The 18,744-nt window shown below is 36.0% G+C and overlaps 2 protein-coding genes, 1 non-coding gene and 1 pseudogene across 4 annotated transcripts; all 4 read right to left on the bottom strand.

Moving 5' to 3' along the window:
• Window positions 1-107: 107 nt before the first annotated feature.
• On the bottom strand, window positions 108-2,577 carry LOC116143580 (protein trichome birefringence-like 34). Of its 2 annotated transcripts, XM_031429036.1 has the most exons (6): window positions 2,428-2,511; window positions 2,149-2,299; window positions 1,815-1,989; window positions 1,532-1,728; window positions 1,265-1,423; window positions 108-658 (listed from the first exon to the last, which is right to left on the bottom strand). In XM_031429036.1, the coding sequence occupies exons 2-6, from the start codon at window positions 2,238-2,240 to the stop codon at window positions 310-312; spliced, it is 972 nt and encodes a 323-aa protein (XP_031284896.1). In that variant the 5' UTR covers window positions 2,241-2,299; window positions 2,428-2,511; the 3' UTR covers window positions 108-309. The 2 variants fall into 2 exon arrangements, with proteins under 2 accessions (XP_031284896.1, XP_031284895.1); XM_031429035.1 differs by having other exon boundaries at window positions 2,149-2,577.
• A 4,033-nt stretch (window positions 2,578-6,610) lies between these two features.
• On the bottom strand, window positions 6,611-7,722 carry LOC116143535 (abscisic acid receptor PYL4-like). Its single transcript, XM_031428983.1, has one exon. The coding sequence runs from the start codon at window positions 7,498-7,500 to the stop codon at window positions 6,817-6,819; it is 684 nt and encodes a 227-aa protein (XP_031284843.1). The 5' UTR covers window positions 7,501-7,722; the 3' UTR covers window positions 6,611-6,816.
• A 7,561-nt stretch (window positions 7,723-15,283) lies between these two features.
• Window positions 15,284-15,353, bottom strand: TRNAG-GCC. Its single transcript has one exon. It is a non-coding gene; the product is annotated as a tRNA-Gly (tRNA).
• Window positions 15,354-15,734: 381 nt separating this feature from the next.
• Window positions 15,735-17,025, bottom strand: LOC116143633 (annotated as a pseudogene).
• Between the last annotated feature and the right edge of the window lie 1,719 nt (window positions 17,026-18,744).

Genomic DNA, 18,744 nt, shown 5'->3' with positions numbered 1-18,744 from the left:
AGATGCAGGTCCTGGTCCTCTTGACCATTTTATTTTTGTTTCTGTATTTTACTGAAGAAAACTCTCTCCATTACATTTACATATGTTAGGTAATTTTTTGTCTTGAAAATTGGTGCAGCCATATAAATGTATAAATGATAATGGCAAGCTTCAATCTTTTGTTCTTTTTTCTTAAAAACCCTTGTATCTTGTTGAGGGGTCTATTTCTTAAATTTTGTTACATTTTCATCTACATCAAATCACTTCCAGATTTGAATCAAACATTTACAGATTCAAATCTCAGTGACTTTTTATTTGTATCCCCAACTTTTACTCACGAACAAGGTAAGCATAAAGTAACTCATTCCACACATCGGGTACTCCAGGAAGACACCAATGTATGCAATCTGCATAACTACTTGGATTCGATATTTGATTTTCAGTTAAAGGTTCCCATTGCTTCCTGTAAACCGATGGATGTCCCTCTTTTCTGTACTCTGAAAGCTGTGTAATATTGAGTAATTGTACATTTAACCCTCTTCTGTTTAGACCATCTAGCACTGATTTAACTAACGGCATTATTTCTGACCCTGTGTCTCCTCCTGAATATCCCTCTTTCATTACTGGTTCTGTCTCACTGTAACAATTTCCATCTTCGGCTCCACCCCATTCTTCAGCACTGCAAATATTATATACATTCAGAATATTTAAACACTACATGAAACATGAGCACTCTGTGGTTATTTTTTAATTTTTAAACAGAATGATTTGGTATATAAGTTGTTGACACGATAGCTTAAAATATATACTAACTAGAGTAAACGACTTTTTCCCATCCAAGGTTTGCCTTAATGATACTTTTCCACCCAAAATGTTTCAAAATACCATTTTCCCATCAAAAGTTTATATTCTGACCAATCGTCGACTGATTCCGATACGTTTACGACCCCATATCATCACCATTCTTTTCCCCGATCATCACTCATCAAAACCCCTCAAACCTTACTTCTGTCAATCTCGTCAATCGTTGACAATCGAGCAATTTGTGAAATATATAGCTACCCCTCTTAAGTCAAATTCCAACCAATCACAACTATCAAAATCTAAACTGCTACCACCAAAAGACTTACCGAAATCCCCTCTTTAAAAACTTCAATAGCTAAGATAAAGTTTTCTCTCCATTGGCTGCCGAATCGAAAAGTGTATTGTGGGTAGTAAACAAAATATAAACATCGTTTATGTTTTTGGGAATTATTAAGGTTATTATATATACATATAAATATACCTTTGGTGAGTTGGTGACATGCTAACAAAGAACAATTGGGTCTTGGCTCGATTGATGTGAACTTCTAACCAATCTGACCAAGTTCTTAAGGCCATCTCATAAACACGAGGCATTGCCACTTCTTTGTGAATACCATCAGAGCTTTCGAATGATCCCCACCTAATTTTGTTGCCACAATTAAAATAAATTAATTGTTAACTGAACAATCTCAAACGTCAATTGCAGATTTAAGAAGTTAAAGAAATTGTATGTTTTTAATGTACTGACAAGACTTCCATTTTGGATCTTCTCCACCAAAGGTAGGAATTGAAAACTAAAACGTCTGCATCACTCCAATGTCTCGCATGCTTTTCAATGGCCTGAACTCTAACTATCCGATCCGGTAACCGGTGGTTCACAGAATCATCAGAGTTTGATTCCACCAGCAATGGAGCCCAGTAAAACTCTATTGACGCATTGTATTTCTACAAAATCGAAACAAAATTAACATGCATGCAAGCTAATTTACAGGAAACAAAGAGTAGCAATAATCAAATAAATAAAAACTTACAATGGCCTTGAAGGTGATCAATGAGCCATTGTAGTGCATGGATTTGAGAGAAGGATCAGGAATTGATGTGTCAATCAGGCAGACCATTGATACCCATTGCCCTCTATTTAAAGAGTCTCCAACAAATACAAGCCTCTTGTTTCTCAGCCTCTCCAGCAATGCTGTGGCATTGAACCTAGCTTATTAACATACACAAGAGAACAGTCCACCAAACTCAAAAACACTGCGAAAACACAACCTTAACATCGTCATTTCTGTATAGATATATATATTAATGCAAAACTTCTCTTATATTGTTTAGAAAAAATGTTAGAGAAAATTAAAAGAGAGAGACCTGGGGAGGTCACATTGGTGAGGTTGCCACCTCCAAAACTGGTAGCTCAGGTCCTTCCTTCCAAATTTCCCACAAGCCAACTGATCTGACATGAAAGTGCACTCCTTCTCTTTGTATAAGGGGTACGATTTGTTGTCAAACACCCATTTGCCTGAAAACAAATTACACTTATTTGACAACAAGTCAAGATTTTTACTTGAACTTATCCTATCTTCTATCATGAACTGCATGTTGTTTTGGCTTAGAAAAACCAAAGCTATGAATAAGAAGGCAACAAACAGGGCAATAAATGAATGAAAACTGCTTCTGATTGATCCCCATGCTCCTGCTGCAACTAGTTGTTGTTGTTGTTGTAGTAGTTTCTTAGCCATTGTTGTTCAATAAACTCTCTCTTTTTCTCAGTGCGTGAGGTTGTGTGCTCTGCTGCCTCGTTTTTGAAGTTTCAAGAGGTGGTTGGTTATCATTATTCATGATTTCATTTTCATGGATTAGGAGTAGTGGAAGTATACTTTTGGTAGTTTATTGAAAGCTATAGATGACAACTTGTCGTTTGGATTTGTGATTTGTTTTACCAAAATACCCTTTTACAGATATTTGTTTTCTTAGCCAATTGATCGAGATGGCTTCAATGGCACACTAAAATATACATATGCTCAAGCCTCAGTACAGTCACCATTGGAATACAACATTTCATGACGCTGCACTTTGGGTCGGGACAGCATCGTTACAACAATCGTTTTTCAACGATTTCACGACGTTTTGTTTTGTTGCGTGGTAAAAGTAAAAGTACAATGACACAAATTGACATTGTAACAAAGTAACATTTACGTCGGAGGAGGACATAAATTCTTGTGAATGACTGATGATCACTCCCATAAGAGCTTCTTTAAAACGTATATGTGTATTTCTGCTCTAAGATTCTCCAGAAAAGATAGCTTAATAAAAGATTCAAGTCCCGATCAATAACCTAACTAATACTATGATACTGAAATAGAGAATTCAATGAGGATTTGGAATTAAGCCAAGTTACAAGAAGTTGTTTATAAGAGTGTATACCGTGTATGGCAGACCTCTCATTGATCCTATGTATTACGGATTTCCTCTTCTGGGAATTATAGTATAAAAATTGGGGTCCTGAGGGCATGCTAGAGATTTAAGAAAGAACCCAGCTGCTAGCTATATATTTATCAATCGTTCGGTTATACCTCATGAGCTGGTTATGGTCTGTTTACAAATAAATATATACAGATTAGGTTAAAGTTGTTGACATCTCAACATCCATATTCGTTGCCCTCAAGATACTTCAACTATTTCAAACTTCTCTCTCTCTCTCTCTCTCTCTCTCTCTCTCTCTGTGGCCAGTCGTCTTCTTCCTCTCATTCATCAATTCCATTTATTCTTTTGCTTTTTTTCTGGGTTTTGAATTGACGAAGGTTCTTTGTGATGGTCAGCATTAAACATTCTTGAATACAAGTTTATGTATACATCTAAGTTTTCTCAACCAATTAATTAATTCAGCCTTAAAAAAATCATGTCGTCTTCTACAATATTTCTTTAGAAGAGATTAATATTATTCCACGTTGACCACATAATTAACAGTCACTTTAGATTTATAAAACTATTAAGTAGTGCTTTTTCATCAAGTGGTTTATCCTTTTTGTGAACACAAAGAGATGCGAATTATCCAGTGGTCCCCTACTTGAAACTGCTTCGAAAATCCATCTGACCAAAACTCTAGCAGATGAGCATTGAGATTTCATTTTATTTGGTCTTCTTTTGGCCCATTCTTTTTGACAATTAACTTGAACATTCAATTAATCTAATAGTTCAAAGTTCATCTTGTCTGCAATTTACCAAATGATGGATGGCGACATTTTACCGTAAATTAGTTTGAGGGGAGTAAATTTGAACTGATTGGTTACCCAGAAAAGGTCATTTTCTTTTTTCGGCCACAACTTGAATATCTAATTGATTTCATGTGTTGGATTTCTTTGCATTATGTCGCATCATTTTCCCAGTTACTATATAAAGCAAGCTAGCTAGCTAGCTAGCTTCCTATCTTGTTCATGTCTCCTGTCCATTACGAGAGCTTGTGGTTGACATAGAGATCACAACTGATCCAGAGTTTTGGTGTTCATTATCTTGAACAGGATGGTCACCAACTACAAGTAAATTTATACTGTTCGATGAATGAGGGGGTTAGATAAGAATTACAATTCTGGGTATATACGGCCCTATCGATACTGTTTTAAAAGGTGGTCAAGAGTTTTTAATTTCTAGCCATATGTTTATAGGGCCCGGGTTGCTATCTCTCTTTAAATTTCTGTCGCTTCGCTTTGTTATCCCAGATTCTGGGGCAACTTGTTCTTTCTCCCACCACTTTATTTATTCTACCGAACCAATAAGCACTCAGCTATTAACATCCATATTCTGTAACAGTAATGTTTCCCCATTTGCAGAAACAGGATAAAAAGAGAGAAACTGGAATCTGAAGCGTCCTTCATTTAAAGGCCACCCTGACCCTGCGTGGTCCACCCATTTTGTCTGTAGCTTACATAAAATATTCAATTACTTTGTCTATTTTAACTTTGCATTAACGAATCTTTAAACCAAACTTTGTTTTCTGTTGATTTTCTTCGAGAATCCTTCTGGGATGCATGGATATAATACGTTTAATGAAATACCTTAATGTGAAATACATTGTGTTTGCTTTAAATTTCAGGATATTAGACATAGATGACATATCAAAAGCTTTTTTCATGTCGTGAATAAAGGGGGAGGATGAGAAGTTACAAGTATTTCTATTTCCTAGGGTGTAGCGAAAGCAAAGGGAAGGGATAAGATTGATTGATTGACCAGAGAGGGAATAAGGACTGTGTCGGTGATTGGAAGATGCTTGACTTGGCGGGTTAAAAAAAATGAAAGGAAAAAAAAGGAGGACAGTCAAAGACGGGTTTAAAATGAATGGCTGATGGCCGCGGTGGTATAGTAATAGAAATAGAATTGAATTAAAAAAAAAAAACATAAACTCATGGGTGGACTGGCGTGAAGGCATTGAAAAGTATATACACAACAACACACGGGATATCATTAAAAGAAGGCCCTTCTTTCCTTTCCTCATCCTCCCACTTGCATATCAACTTGCAAAATAACCAACCGTCATATTCATTCAAAATCTTTCCAGACACAATCTCTGCAACTTGCACTTTCTTTTTTCTTCTTTTTTTTTCTTTTTTTTTTTTTTTTTAACACAAAGACAGACAGATAGAAAGAGAAACAAAAACCCTCCACTTATTTTTATTTCCCACTTGCCTCTTCTTTTTATCAGCTAGTTGGATGTTGTTTGTGTTTATCAAAGTCCAAGTTGCAGACGCAGACGCGGCTGCAGCTCAGCTAGTTGTTGATTGATTCCTCAGTATATTTTTTTTTATTGCAACATGTCTCTCTCCCCATGCACACCACCAACCAACCATTTTTTCTAGGTTTCTCTACATCCATAATCACTTCTCATCAATTTTCTCTCACAACTCCGATGAGAGACTGACTAATTTCGAACTGTCACTTCAGGGTTGTGGGTGTAGGCTTGTAGCATTAGTCGACGCAAAAACCCATCTCCCATTTTCATTCTTTCTCACAATTTACTTCTTTTTTTCTTCAAATTGTTTTCACTGTCCAATAGAAAGTGATGTGAAGCGAACGAGTGCATGTACAGAAAAAATTTACCCCTACTCATATTGTGTCCCAGTCCCAGCAGCATTGTTAACGTGCGCTCCATTTTTCTAGACGCCATTACCTATAAGCATTAAGGAGAGCTCAAGACTCAATAAGTTTTAACCTTAACACCAATCTCAAACTTTGGTTTTGGTACAAGGGAGTTTTTAAAGACGGGCATGTGCATATTCCTTCATTCCTCTTTCTGCTCTATAAATAGTTTTTTAGTAATTGACATAAAATGTTACCAAATACAATGAAAGTTTGAATCTTTGAACTGTTAGTTATTATTATTATTATAGCTTTTGTGTTGAGAAAACGTGATTTTCGATTTGGTTTGTAGAAAAGTAGGCGCTAACAGCCGCCTTAACTACTGGAAGTGGACGATCACAAAGATGGTCCATTTCAATTCAATTTTCACATGCCAACTTATCTTCGATTTATATCACACATGAGACGACGACTTTACATTGCAACACCTCCATTGGTCCAATTACAGCTCTTCTCTTCTCTTTCTCTTTTCTTTTCATCCACCGTACCTCTTAACCTATCTGCATCTGCCTCACTGTCAACCAAACAACTTGCTTTTATCCTACTCTTATATCCCATTTTATATTACATTATAAAATTAATTAACAATTATAATAATAATATCTAATCTCACATATCCTCTGCGGTAATGACGACAATCTAATAGTGGAAGTTTTAATGGTTTTAATTTAATATTTCACAGAGAGGAAAGAGATAAATATACACGAAAATGGTAAATTGAGGAACATGATGATGAACGGGGCAACGATATTGTTTTTGGCAACTGTCATCGGATATTACTCACAAAAAAAAGGAAAAAAGAAAAAAACGACGGCGTATTACCAAAGACATTGATGGGGAAACAGTACTAAGATCAAGTATTGTAATAATAATAATGATGATGATGATGATAATTCACTAAACTTTTCACTCACGACGATGACCTGTATTGTTGTTGAGGTTGCGTCTCGCTAGATTGTCGGCGATCTGAGCGAGTGACTGGAGATTGCAACGTACAATGGTGTCCACGAACACGCAGGTGTCTTCTTTTGTGTTGCCCGGTGGCACGTCCACCACGTACGACTCGATCACCACCGTTCCGTTACCGGCAGGTGAAGGATGGAGCGTTGTAACGGACTTGTAATTCGCGAGTCTGTGGTCACCGCCCACCACGCTGAAGCTGATGACGTGGCGCTCGTCGTCTAGGATCTCGAGACGCTCGGTGCTGTTAGCGGCTGGGAGTCCGGAGATGACGTGCACCTCACGTAGAGTACCGACGTCGCCGTCGCCGTTGATGACGTGGCAGCTCTTGACGAAGTGTTTGTAAGCTTGTGGGTTATCGAAGCGGCGAACCACTGACCAGACGGTGGAGACAGGAGCAGCGATCAGCTGGACGACGGAGGAGCAGCACTGGTTGGGACCCACGGCGTGGACGTGGTAACGTGCGATGGTGTCGGGCACGGGGGTGGCAGACGTTAAAGGAAAGCGCTTTTGGAAGCCTTTCTGGCAAAGTCTGTTAGCTGTGGTGGCGGTGGTGGTGGCCGTGTTGTTGATTCTCTGGAGTAAAATAGAGGATTTAGGAGGATTTGAAGGCATTTTTTGAGAGATCATTCGGTTTAGTTGAGTAAGTCTGCAGGGTTTGTGAAAGAGTATATAATTTGATGTTTGTTCGTATAAAGAATCAAGAGGTTTAAAAGTACGAAGGGAGAGAGAAAGGAGGAGAAGGAGAAGTTGGGGTCAGTCACTTTCAGAAAGTCACACAGAAGAATCCATGGGGGTGTGTAATCACATATATAGAGGAAGAAAGAGATTGGAGGTGGAAGGTTTTATGATAGTTCATGTGGGTGTATTAAAATAGGGCCTTGTTGCTCCTATTCAAGTTACCATATTAACCCTTTTCTTAATGACTAATTTACCCCCTTTGATTATCCTACTAAATCTTTGTTTTTTAGCCCACTAATTGCTTCATATATTCATACAATCAAATCAATTGATTCTCTTGACTTTGATTCAATGTTAATACAATGATTCTTTCCTCCTACAAATCTCTTATTTCCTTTAAAATTTCTTCCTAAAAGTACTCTTTACAAGGGGTAATTAAAACTAAAATATTGTCTTTTAATATTTCATTAGAGGGGTAGTTTCATTTTTAAAACTAATATTGACATCTAATATTTTATATCATTTTCTACTTCATAAACCCTAATTTTGTTTTGAAATAATTAAGATGAAATGGGTTTGGTCAGTATGCATTAAACTATTCATGTTTATTTTATCATATTTATTGTTTCTAACTTTCAATTGATATGCACGTTTACAAAATTTACAAGTTTGTTATTCTTTAAAAGAAAAAAAAAACATATATGACAATGTGCGTAACTGTTTATATGCTTGATTAATATATTAAATAGAGATTTAAAAAAAAAAAAGAATATATATATATATATATAATGATTGAGAAAGTATAACATGAGTAGTAAAAATACAAACGTAAAAGTTATTTTGTAAATTGATGGAGTTTATTTAGACATTTAGTTGTGTTTAAAACTTTTAATGGAATTTATTAAGAAAATTATGGGGTGCACATACAGTTTACGCGCAACTCCACTTTCGAGGGGAGACCACAACCCTTTACTTAAATCGTGAGATAGAGAATCTAACGTAGACTATATACTCTATCGACACTATCTCTAACTTGTCATAACCATTTGAGTTAGCCATGAATAGATGAAATCAAAGCAAATTGATATTAAGGAAATTTTTTTTTTTTTTTTTTTTTTTTTATATTATAAGTTTACGTAACAATGACTTAACTTAAGTTTTGGTTGACTTTAACTTTTTTTTGGGCTATTTTACTATTGTATACATAATTCAAAACTTGACTTTCGGTTCACTCCTAATTACTCAAGTACTAGTATAATCTATCTCCTTTCCTTCACCAAAAAAATAAATAAATAACAAATAAAAAAATTGTTGGAATTAAATATGGTTTATAATTACAGTGAAGGCTACTATATAAGATAATTAATTAATTGGCAACAGGTGGAAGAACATGAGTATGAGTGGCCAAAATTGAGTGAATTTTCCATGACCACACAGATTGATTCAAATTGACAAAGGATTCACCTTGCCTCCGGTTGGTGGAGCAGGAGTAATTATTAGAATAGCTTTAAATTGTCTTTACCGCTGCATTTTTTACATTGATTTTCGTAATATATATAAATGTCTTCAAACCAGAATATTAAATATTATAAACCAGATTTTAATCAATGAATTAAAGGCTCTTAAGTCAATGAAGAAGCAAGTTGGTAAATGCAAATGGCTATCTGAAGCTTCTGTCAAATTTATACTGAACAAACGGAACTCTCTCTGTCTCTCTCTTTCTCTCAACTTGGAGGAGAGAGTTGTATGCGGAAGGATAAGATAAACCATTCATTCAATCAAAAGCTGACCCAGTTACAGTCTGCAAACATTACATATTTTATTAAGCAATCGTTTACTCTTTCATGCCCTCCAAAACAAGTTGTATATATATATATTGATTGTTTATTACTTTGGCTGCTTTAACGTGATTCTTTGCTTTTATCTGGTCTAAGCAGCAGTTGGAGCAAAAACCTGGACACCCCATTTGAATTTTTTTTTAGTTATTTATATATTTCATGTAATCCTGTAAAATTGAACAAGTTGGGAGACTTTAGCACATGATTCTCAGGAACAGTTCAGCTGGCGATTGCCAGTTTGGGACCCATTTTTATCTGTGATTATTAGTACAATTGATCATCATAATAATCACCCATTATTATGATGATGATTTCCCTAATCCCTATATCAAAACTTGTACCTTCTTGTAATTTATCTTGTTTTTCCATTTTTGATGTATATATATATATATGTCACCGGCTTCCTTCTTGACATTTAAATTAAGACTAGTTCAATGTATTATCAATAGTAATATTCAAATTAATTCTAAGTACATGAATATGAATATTTATGTATATCCTTTGATGTACCCACAGCATGCCTTTGGCTGGCTTGATATGGATTCAATTGTATTTTCTATAATCAACTTGTGGGAGAGTGTGGTCTACTCTCACCTTATAAGAAATGGACATCTTCAAATCGAATTAATTACCCCAAAAAGAACATAATAGAACTAGTTGCAGCATATAAAAAATGATGCTTGCAAAATTCAATCAAGGGATGGGATGATCTGAATCTCATGCTCAAAACTTTAAACTTGACCTAAACGCAGTTCAGTTCAGTTTAAGTTAAGCCAGCTTGAACTTTTAGACCCAGTGCATTGTATCCATCAGCACAAGAATGCATGCACGATAAATAATAGAAAAAACAAACCTTCTGTGGAAGACGCAATTTGATGACGAGCTGCCATATTTATGCATGGCTCTTTAATCCTCCTGTGGACTCCATGCTTACAGAAGTATTTTTATTTTATTTTTTTCTGGGTAAAGAGAAAGGTTATTACAGTGGACTTCGAAGACTGGGATATGGTCTGTTGGATCTCTGAAACTCGTATCAGAAGTGGGCTGTAAATCATAAAGAGTGTGATGCAAGCATGTGATCAATTATGGCGATGACTAGAGACTGTGAATCTGAGTTGAGTTTGATGATGATTATTATTTCTTATTTTAATAGGGAGAACGACATTTTCCCACCCAAGGTTTGTGAAAGCGATACTTTCCCACATTTCAAGTTCCAAAATGTCATTTTCCCACCCTTTTCTAAGTTCGGTTATATTTTTCGTTAATATTTTACTAAAAAGACGAAAATACTCTTAAATATTTGACTTTATAAATTTTTATTATTTTTTAATTAGCTAAAAAATCAAATATTAAAAAAATAATAATAATAATAACTGTATTAGCCCACCTAAGAAGTTAAAAATAATGATATGGACTTGTTTAAAGTTAAATAATTATAATATCATCAATATCTAATCACTTTATTCAATAATCTACTAAATTTATAATGTTTTTCATTTTTAATAATTAAGATAGAATATCAATATTCTTAATTAATTAAATAAACAAAAGAAAAAATATATATTTTTATACTTGAACTAATAAATAATCGAGTAAAGACTTTGATTTAACTAAATTTTAATTTATAATAAATAAATTAAGAAATAAATTTTTTAAAGATATTTTTGCCAATTCAATCGAATATTAACAAAAGAAAGTGTTATTTTGAAACTTTGACGGTAGGTAGCATCGTTTCGTCAAACCTGAGTAGGAAAGGAAAATAATATGGCCACCGACGATAGTACACCGAATGACGTGACAAAATCCTGACCGTTGATTAATTTTAACTTAATATTAATCAACGATCAAGATTTTACCACGTCATTTGATACATAAATTCGGTGTACTACTTCGATGACTATAGCATTACTTGGGTGAGAAAATGTCGTTCTCGTATTTTAATATTAATTCATTCATTTCTACGTACGTTAGATATATGGGCAAAATATTGTGTACTTTTGGGTGGAGGAAAGGACATTTCGTATATACTTTCAAATCAAATCCTCAGTTTCATGTATCTCAATAGTCACCCTATTTAATTGTTTTACTTACAGAATAATGAAGTTAATTTATGCATGATTCAAAGTTGGGTGGGAAATATTCAACCTCGTTAAAAATTATAAAATCAAATATAAAAGGCATTATTATTTTTTCGTAACTTTACCCTATCAGGTAAAATCCATCGACAGAAATTGACGATGAGCGGGAAATTGCTTTTCTCAAAGTTCAGGGTGGAAAATGTAATTACCGTAAACCTTGGCTGGAAGTTGTCATTCGCACCTATAATTAAATCGATAGAGATGGGCGAGGCCCGGGCTGAGGATACTGAGCGAGGCGAGCCAGGGCGAGGGATACTTGAGCGGTGGAAAATGCAATTAGTGTTGGGTGTGCGGAAAAAGTGGGTATATATACAAAGGGTATTTCATAATTATTTAACTATATCAAGAACAGTATGATAATTTATTAGCTTGAGGTGAGGAGACCTTATCTCTATCCTCAGAAACGGATTCAGAAATTTCTGTTAGGATGGACTAAAAAAAAAACTAACTAAAATTAATATTTTTGTTCAACGAGGAACACGCCCATCTCTATAAAAGATAGTTTAATTGCATTCCATTCGTTAAAGTTCATAAGGAAGAAATTATCTCCTTATCGAGTTCAATTTTTTAAATAAAATTTTTGAATATGGGGTATAATCTAATTTCGGCTTCCGAGCTAAAATTTTAAAACAATTTTTACAGAATTAAATTACACTAAAATTAAAATAAATAACACGTAATACCACTAAAATCTACAGAATTACACTCCTAATCAACTGTCACGGTCTGTCTTTGAAATTATTAAATCTTTAATCAAGCCTATTTAGTGGGAGATGTGAGGCCAGGACTAAAATAGCTGGAGGATTCCCGCCACGTGTGGACATATCATTGGTCCAATATACAAGCTGTCTGAGTAACCACAACAGAGTTCCTCAATGACTGCAGAATTTTCAGGTAATAAGTTCAGGGAAATTCGCACAAAGAAATAATTTCTCTCTGTCTCTCTCTCTGTCTTTAACTTTCTAGAGAAAAAATTGTTTCTTGATTGAGATTGAGAGAGAGTTAGAAAAAGTAGTCGTGATGGATCAGATTATGAAACAGGTGGGCTCGTATTGGATCGGCCAAAGAGCCAACAAGGAGCTCATTCAGTTGGTTGTGATATCAGCGTACGTACTTTTTAATCTTGGAATTTAATCCTTTTATCGTTATTTACATGCCAATTTTGATTCCTATGTCGATCCAGTCTAAAGTTGTTTTCTTTACATTATAATTGTGATTTGAATTTAGGTTATGTGGTGTTGTTATGGAAATTTTTTTTATGAACGTGGGTATTGATTAATTTGTATTAATTAGGGATTTGGTTACAAATAAATGATAATTAACTGTCTTGAAACGGGGATGATGAGTTAGCGTCTCTTTAGAAGCAAAATGTGATGTGGCCTTAAAGGATTAGTTACTTTAATTGCATGGGAAATTAAAGGGTTGTTTTGGTTTTGAAATTTGAATTACTCCATTACCATGTTGGAATGTGACCCAGTAGCTGTTGGTCGCTAAGTAATGTGAGCTAAATTAAATGGCTGTGAAATATGGATCTTGTGTAGATAAAAAGAAGTTGGCATTTTTCTGTGGCAATGTGCCCATGTTTATTCTAGTGATTGAAGTTATATGTGATGAGTTAGTATGTTCTTTTGTGGATGTTTATAAGAACTAAGATGACAGAATAGGAAGATAAATACTTGGAGAAAATAAAATCACATGAATTAGGGCACCAGCTCTTGGGTTTGGTGCTTTGCCCCCCTTTTTAACAAATTATTCTTATTTATTAAAAATAGTTGACGGACGGTAGGAAGAGGAAGAAATATAGACTCCCATCGATGTAGTTTCAACTTGAGGTTTTTTTTTTCTTGCTATACACATGAAACACAGACACACATGCACGCATAGTTCAGTAACTAAGGAAGCATGAATGGTAACTCACAAATGATGGATTTGAATAGATCTCTGAGCCTTCTATTTTTTTTTTTTGAATTGGCTTTTTCATGACAATCAGTTTTGTGTTTTTATAAAATTTAGTTTTTGTTGCTGTTAAGATAGATGTGAGATGCAATGCAATCTAGAAAAATTATAGATTACTGATACTTGTGTCATCTGTTTAGTTTTTGTTTATGACTCTTATGTTCTTTTCTTTTTTTTTTTTTTTCTCTGTGATTAGTCACTGGGAAGCAGATTGAAGGTGGACGAAATGGTTGGTAATAAAATTAAGGTCAGTCCTAACTCTTTATGCCAATTATCCAAAATTGTTGCTCTGCAAAGATACAATCCTAGCAGGTATAGGGGAAGTTTTTTGAAGTTTTTGAGATTGGTGATTAGTATCCGATGGTCTCTATTAGGCTTCATTTTCAAGGATCATACAACTGATATAAGAAATACTGGAGTTTATTTGCTGGTTTTCCTGAAATACTTTTTGGGGTTGGGGGAGAAAGTGATCAGGGTTTGTGATATTGTGGAGTGAATGTTTGTCAAAAAGCTCTTAGGGTATTTTAGTATCAGACAACCTTAATAGAGATTAACATTAGAAGATTTCGCAAACACCCTTAGTATGAACTATTTTCTTCCAAGAGCAGCTTGATGTGATTTGCACTCCCTTGCCTTGGGTTTAGAAGGTGCAATGGGCAAAATATCTGGAGAGTTGCCACTGTTTTTTGGAATAACCTGTCTTACTTCTCCGAAAGGAGATTGAAGTCTCAGAGAAATGCTATTGAGAGAAAGAAATAAGACTTGAGCTTCAGGCTGGAGAAAGTTGTATAGGGTGATTTGTTTGGTATTCAAAATGATATTTGTGTGGGCGATTTTTTGTACTTACTTTCAGATTTCAGTCTTCATCATTATCTTTTCTTTGAACTGGTTTTTTCCTTGGATCTCTAATCCAGTCATTCCATTTTAACTCCTAGTATGTCTTTTTTGTTGATTGTTTCTTCATTAAAGTATGAATTTACTAAGTTACTCCTGGCCGAACAGGAAAAATGCAAAAGCCGTTGCCTGACCTGCTAAGGAGATGATTTGCCAGTTGGAATTTTCCCCAGAGGCCACCAATTACGAGTTCAATGAGAGAGACACAAAGCTTACTGTCTTTATCCCAGCAATTTGTGAAGTTGGTTACAGGACTCGTCTACTTGCGTTTTAATACCACTGTTACTGGATATCGGAGAAAGGGAAGTTCGCAGATATAGAGGGGATGAAGACAAAGTTTGTTCTTTGGATGAAGTGACCTCCATCTCATCTGAGGGATCAAAGCTCCATTTTATGGTCGGGATGAAGAAAAGCAGGAGTGGGGGGCTTCTGAGGTTCACAGAGAGGAGTAAGCGTAGATAAGTTCTGATATCGTTTTAATGCTTTAACAAGATTGTAATTGTTATGAGCTGTAACTCCTTTGTCAATACCTTATGGAACCATACGTGCTAGCCTATGTGATTGGTTTCAGTAAGTACACAGACCGGTTTATCAAATCTTAACTGTTTCCTGTTGATTTTACTATTGTTGGGATGAAGTGATTTGTCTCTTCTGTTTCCATCTGCCCTGCCAACATGTTCATGACCATGCTCTGGGACAGGTCTTATGGAAAAGCAAATTCTGAATGAAACAGGTAGAATTGTGGGCAGCAATTAATTGTGGTTTGACAAAACCTGTACTCGAAATATCATGCCCATATAATGCTCAAATGTTGTCTATAAATGAGAAGAGAAGTGGGTCACAGATCAAGAAAATAATATCGTATTTATTTGGGCCCTGTATTTTCTAAAATTAAAAAAATGGCGATGCACAGCCGGGAATCGAACCCGGGTCTGTACCGTGGCAGGGTACTATTCTACCACTAGACCACTGGTGCTTGGTGAGTCTGTGACATGGAATTATATTCTTTCTTAGAAAATATCAATATTTTTTTTACAGTCAGAAGTGCTTCTGTAGTTCTGTAATCGACACTCAGTTTCTTGTTAATCACCATAATAAGGGATGCACCAATACATAAATACTACTGACCGTTGAATTTGACAATTATTTAAAGAGTTTGGATTTCTTTGATAATTTATTTCTATTTATGGATTGAGTAACCAACATTACTCGATCGATCTGAGCAAATAAACTGGACGATATACAGAGAAATGAACACTCCATTTGAGCTAACCACCGCCTTTCATTAATTAATATGAATGAGCTGAAGGCAGGTTAGGGAGAATGATGCTCATGTGTTATTTGTAGCTTAGCAATCTTAGTTAGCACTATCATTGAGTCTTTGAAAGAGGACTTTGATGCTTCATATGTAGACCAGCAAATGGCAGCAGCCGGAGCGTGGAAGAGCATCCTTGGAATCCATCCCTCATCAGCCCACGATATCCATCCTTCCTCACTATTGTGTCAATTACATTTCCAATTGAACCGCTTGAAAACTATCACAACCGCACACACCCTGTATATCCAAAACACAAACCTTCAGATTAGCAATATACGCAGACACCACACTCTGTACAGTTTTTTCTCATGGTTTCAATTCATGGCTTTCAATTTTCAAAATTTGATGGTTTAGACTCATTCACCACAAGCTTGTTTTTTTCACAGTTAAAATGTCCATTCCAATGCCCAGTATAAGTCTTTGCATATCTCTTCTTTTATCAAAACCAAATCAGTTATGGTGTCTCACGTGAAACGGCTAAGCAGTGGAGCATTGAAAAGCTAAAATTGAATGCTTCAAAACAAAAGTTAGAAGCAAATCTTAAAAGATATGTCACGTCACCTGGCACTGCAACTGAGTTTTAACAACATCTAGTGGTGTTGTCACAACAGCCGCTAGAGCCCCAGCCACCGCACCAGCGGTGGCGTGAACTACTAAACTCTCATTACTCACACTCTCCGGGTCCAACTCCATCAACCCTCTCTTGCAGCCTCGTAAGTCGCGAAATGAACAGCCGTAAACGGTGCGTTCATTAATACCGTAGTCCGATACGACGCATAGAAAGCTCCAATCCCTTCTTCCACAACACTTTTTTCACACAGTCGGCGACTCCCTGTGGACTACTCTTCAACTGCAACCTCTGCTTCACCACATCCATCGGCGTATCACCGCATCACTTGCAACGGTTGCGCAAACACCCGAAACTGCATGAGCCCCGGAATTATTCGGGTCTCCACGGGAGAAGTACTCTTTACAGAGCTCATACACTGAGAGTACACTGCATGTGCTGGTCCTGGCCGAGGCCCATGGCTCCAATTCCACGGTATAGACCCGCAAGGCCCTCGAGCTTCAGTATCGAGTTAAAGGCTTGACGGACGCCGATGGGCTGAACCGGGCAGGAGGCCCCGAGGACTTGCATGCGGGTCTTGAGAGTGTCAACTGGGAACATAGCCATGTGTTCAACGGAGCCCGCGATGGACCCGGCAATCATAAACTGCCAGAACTCGAGGCCGTCATGCTGTAATGTTGTTGGGGTAGAGGGAGTTACCGGGTGGAAATCGGGGGTCCGATATTTCGGAGAGGCGTCAGTGGCCATAGTGATGCAATGGAAAATGCCGAGTTAGCGTTTTATTAAGGTTTAAAAGGAGGGAGTGAGGGGAGGATTGGTGATTAGAGAACGCTTCGGATTCAACGAGACGGTTGTCACCATGCACTGAATTATTTGGGAATAGAATTTTACTTACTAGAGGATATTTTGAAATCAATAACAATGGACAGAGCTTTCTCTACTGTTAACTTTGATTCGTTTCTATTTTGCAGGAAAAGACAATTATAAGAAGTGTTATGCCTAAATAGTCAGAATAGACGTAGGCTTATAGCTCTAAGCACCGATCAAAGCTTAGAAAGAATCTGCAATGTCTAGAGTTGTCACGTGGCTCCAAGATAAGAGGAATATAACTGTCCTCAACTTAACAAATTTAGATTTTTGCCTATAAGTGAATAAGGGTCTGACACTTGTTTAAACTTCAGATAATTTGAAGATATTTTTTAAGTTATAAGTCAATAAGATGCAAGAAATGACTTACACGACACCTATCCATTTACAGATTTGTAATCATTACCTTTAATTCCTTTACTATAAATAGATAACTCCCTCTCTCATTTTCAAGATTCTGATTTTGAAATCTCATTCGAATTATAATTTTTATTTTTAGAGCAAAGATAACCTACGAAAAAGAGATTGACTTGAGATTCTATATGAATACTCAATTATTCTATCTCTGCGACCTCTTGTAATCTCTCATATATAAAGTAGTAGTGGATGTCGGATTTCCTTTAAGCATCCGAGTCACTTTGAAAATCATCTCTCATTTATTATTCTGTCTTTGCATTAGATTATCCCAATCATTTACGTGTAATTTTTAAGAGCGGTTTAACACTTTGCACTTATAAGTCTTTGGTGTCAAAATCAAATATCAACACTAAGTACTTTGTTATAACAAAAAACCAATCAAAATAGATTGTAATTATATCATATAGAAATAAGAAATAAAAACACAAGGTAGAGAGAGGCCGTGTGCTATCCACAAGCCATGCAAATATTCGAAGGAAATGAGTCAATGACGGCATAAAAGTTTAATAAAGAGGTCCATCAAAGGCTTTCAATTCAAGAAAAAGGCAAATGATAATATCCAAAAGAAGCAGAAGATTAGATGGGGGACTATGTGTGGCCATATGTGTAGAAGCGCATGGTGTCCACAAGCCCTCATGCATGCAATAGTATCTTTCATGAAAAGGAAGCACCAATTTTGTCTTGGCACAAGGGAGGTTACTCACCGTAGCCAAGTAATCCAGCTCCAGCTGCCTCTTTCTTTTCCTCAATTGATATGCGACAAACTTATTTTTCGTAAAGTCAAATTTAATATGCTCTTGATCTTAGTGATGATTAGATTCTTCGCATATGCAGATTGGTCTGTCCATCTGCAAACTGATAAGAAGTCCTTTCCTTTTCCAGTATCAGAGTATTAATCAACATATTCTTCTTCTTCTTTAATTATGCTCAGAATGGCTATATATTTTCATAGAAATTTTGTATGAGCAAAAGGGTTTCTTCCATCATTCATACACATTGGTGGGTTATCTCTGAAGTATCGGTTAGATGGTGAAGGGCTTGGGAATGGCCTAAGCCCTCCTCTATTGGGAGTGGGCTAGGCCCTCCTCTAGCAGATCTATACAAATAATAAGTGCGTCTAGAGATATTGTACCCTAAAAATTGCACTGTTTTGTCTTAAAAAAAATCTTGGGTGGTGAGAGTATTCTTGTGCTATAT

Source organism: Pistacia vera, unplaced genomic scaffold, assembly GCF_008641045.1.
Source record: "Pistacia vera cultivar Batoury unplaced genomic scaffold, PisVer_v2 Contig430, whole genome shotgun sequence".
Taxonomy (NCBI): Eukaryota; Viridiplantae; Streptophyta; class Magnoliopsida; order Sapindales; family Anacardiaceae; genus Pistacia; species Pistacia vera.
This window is presented reverse-complemented; position numbering and strand designations above follow the sequence as displayed.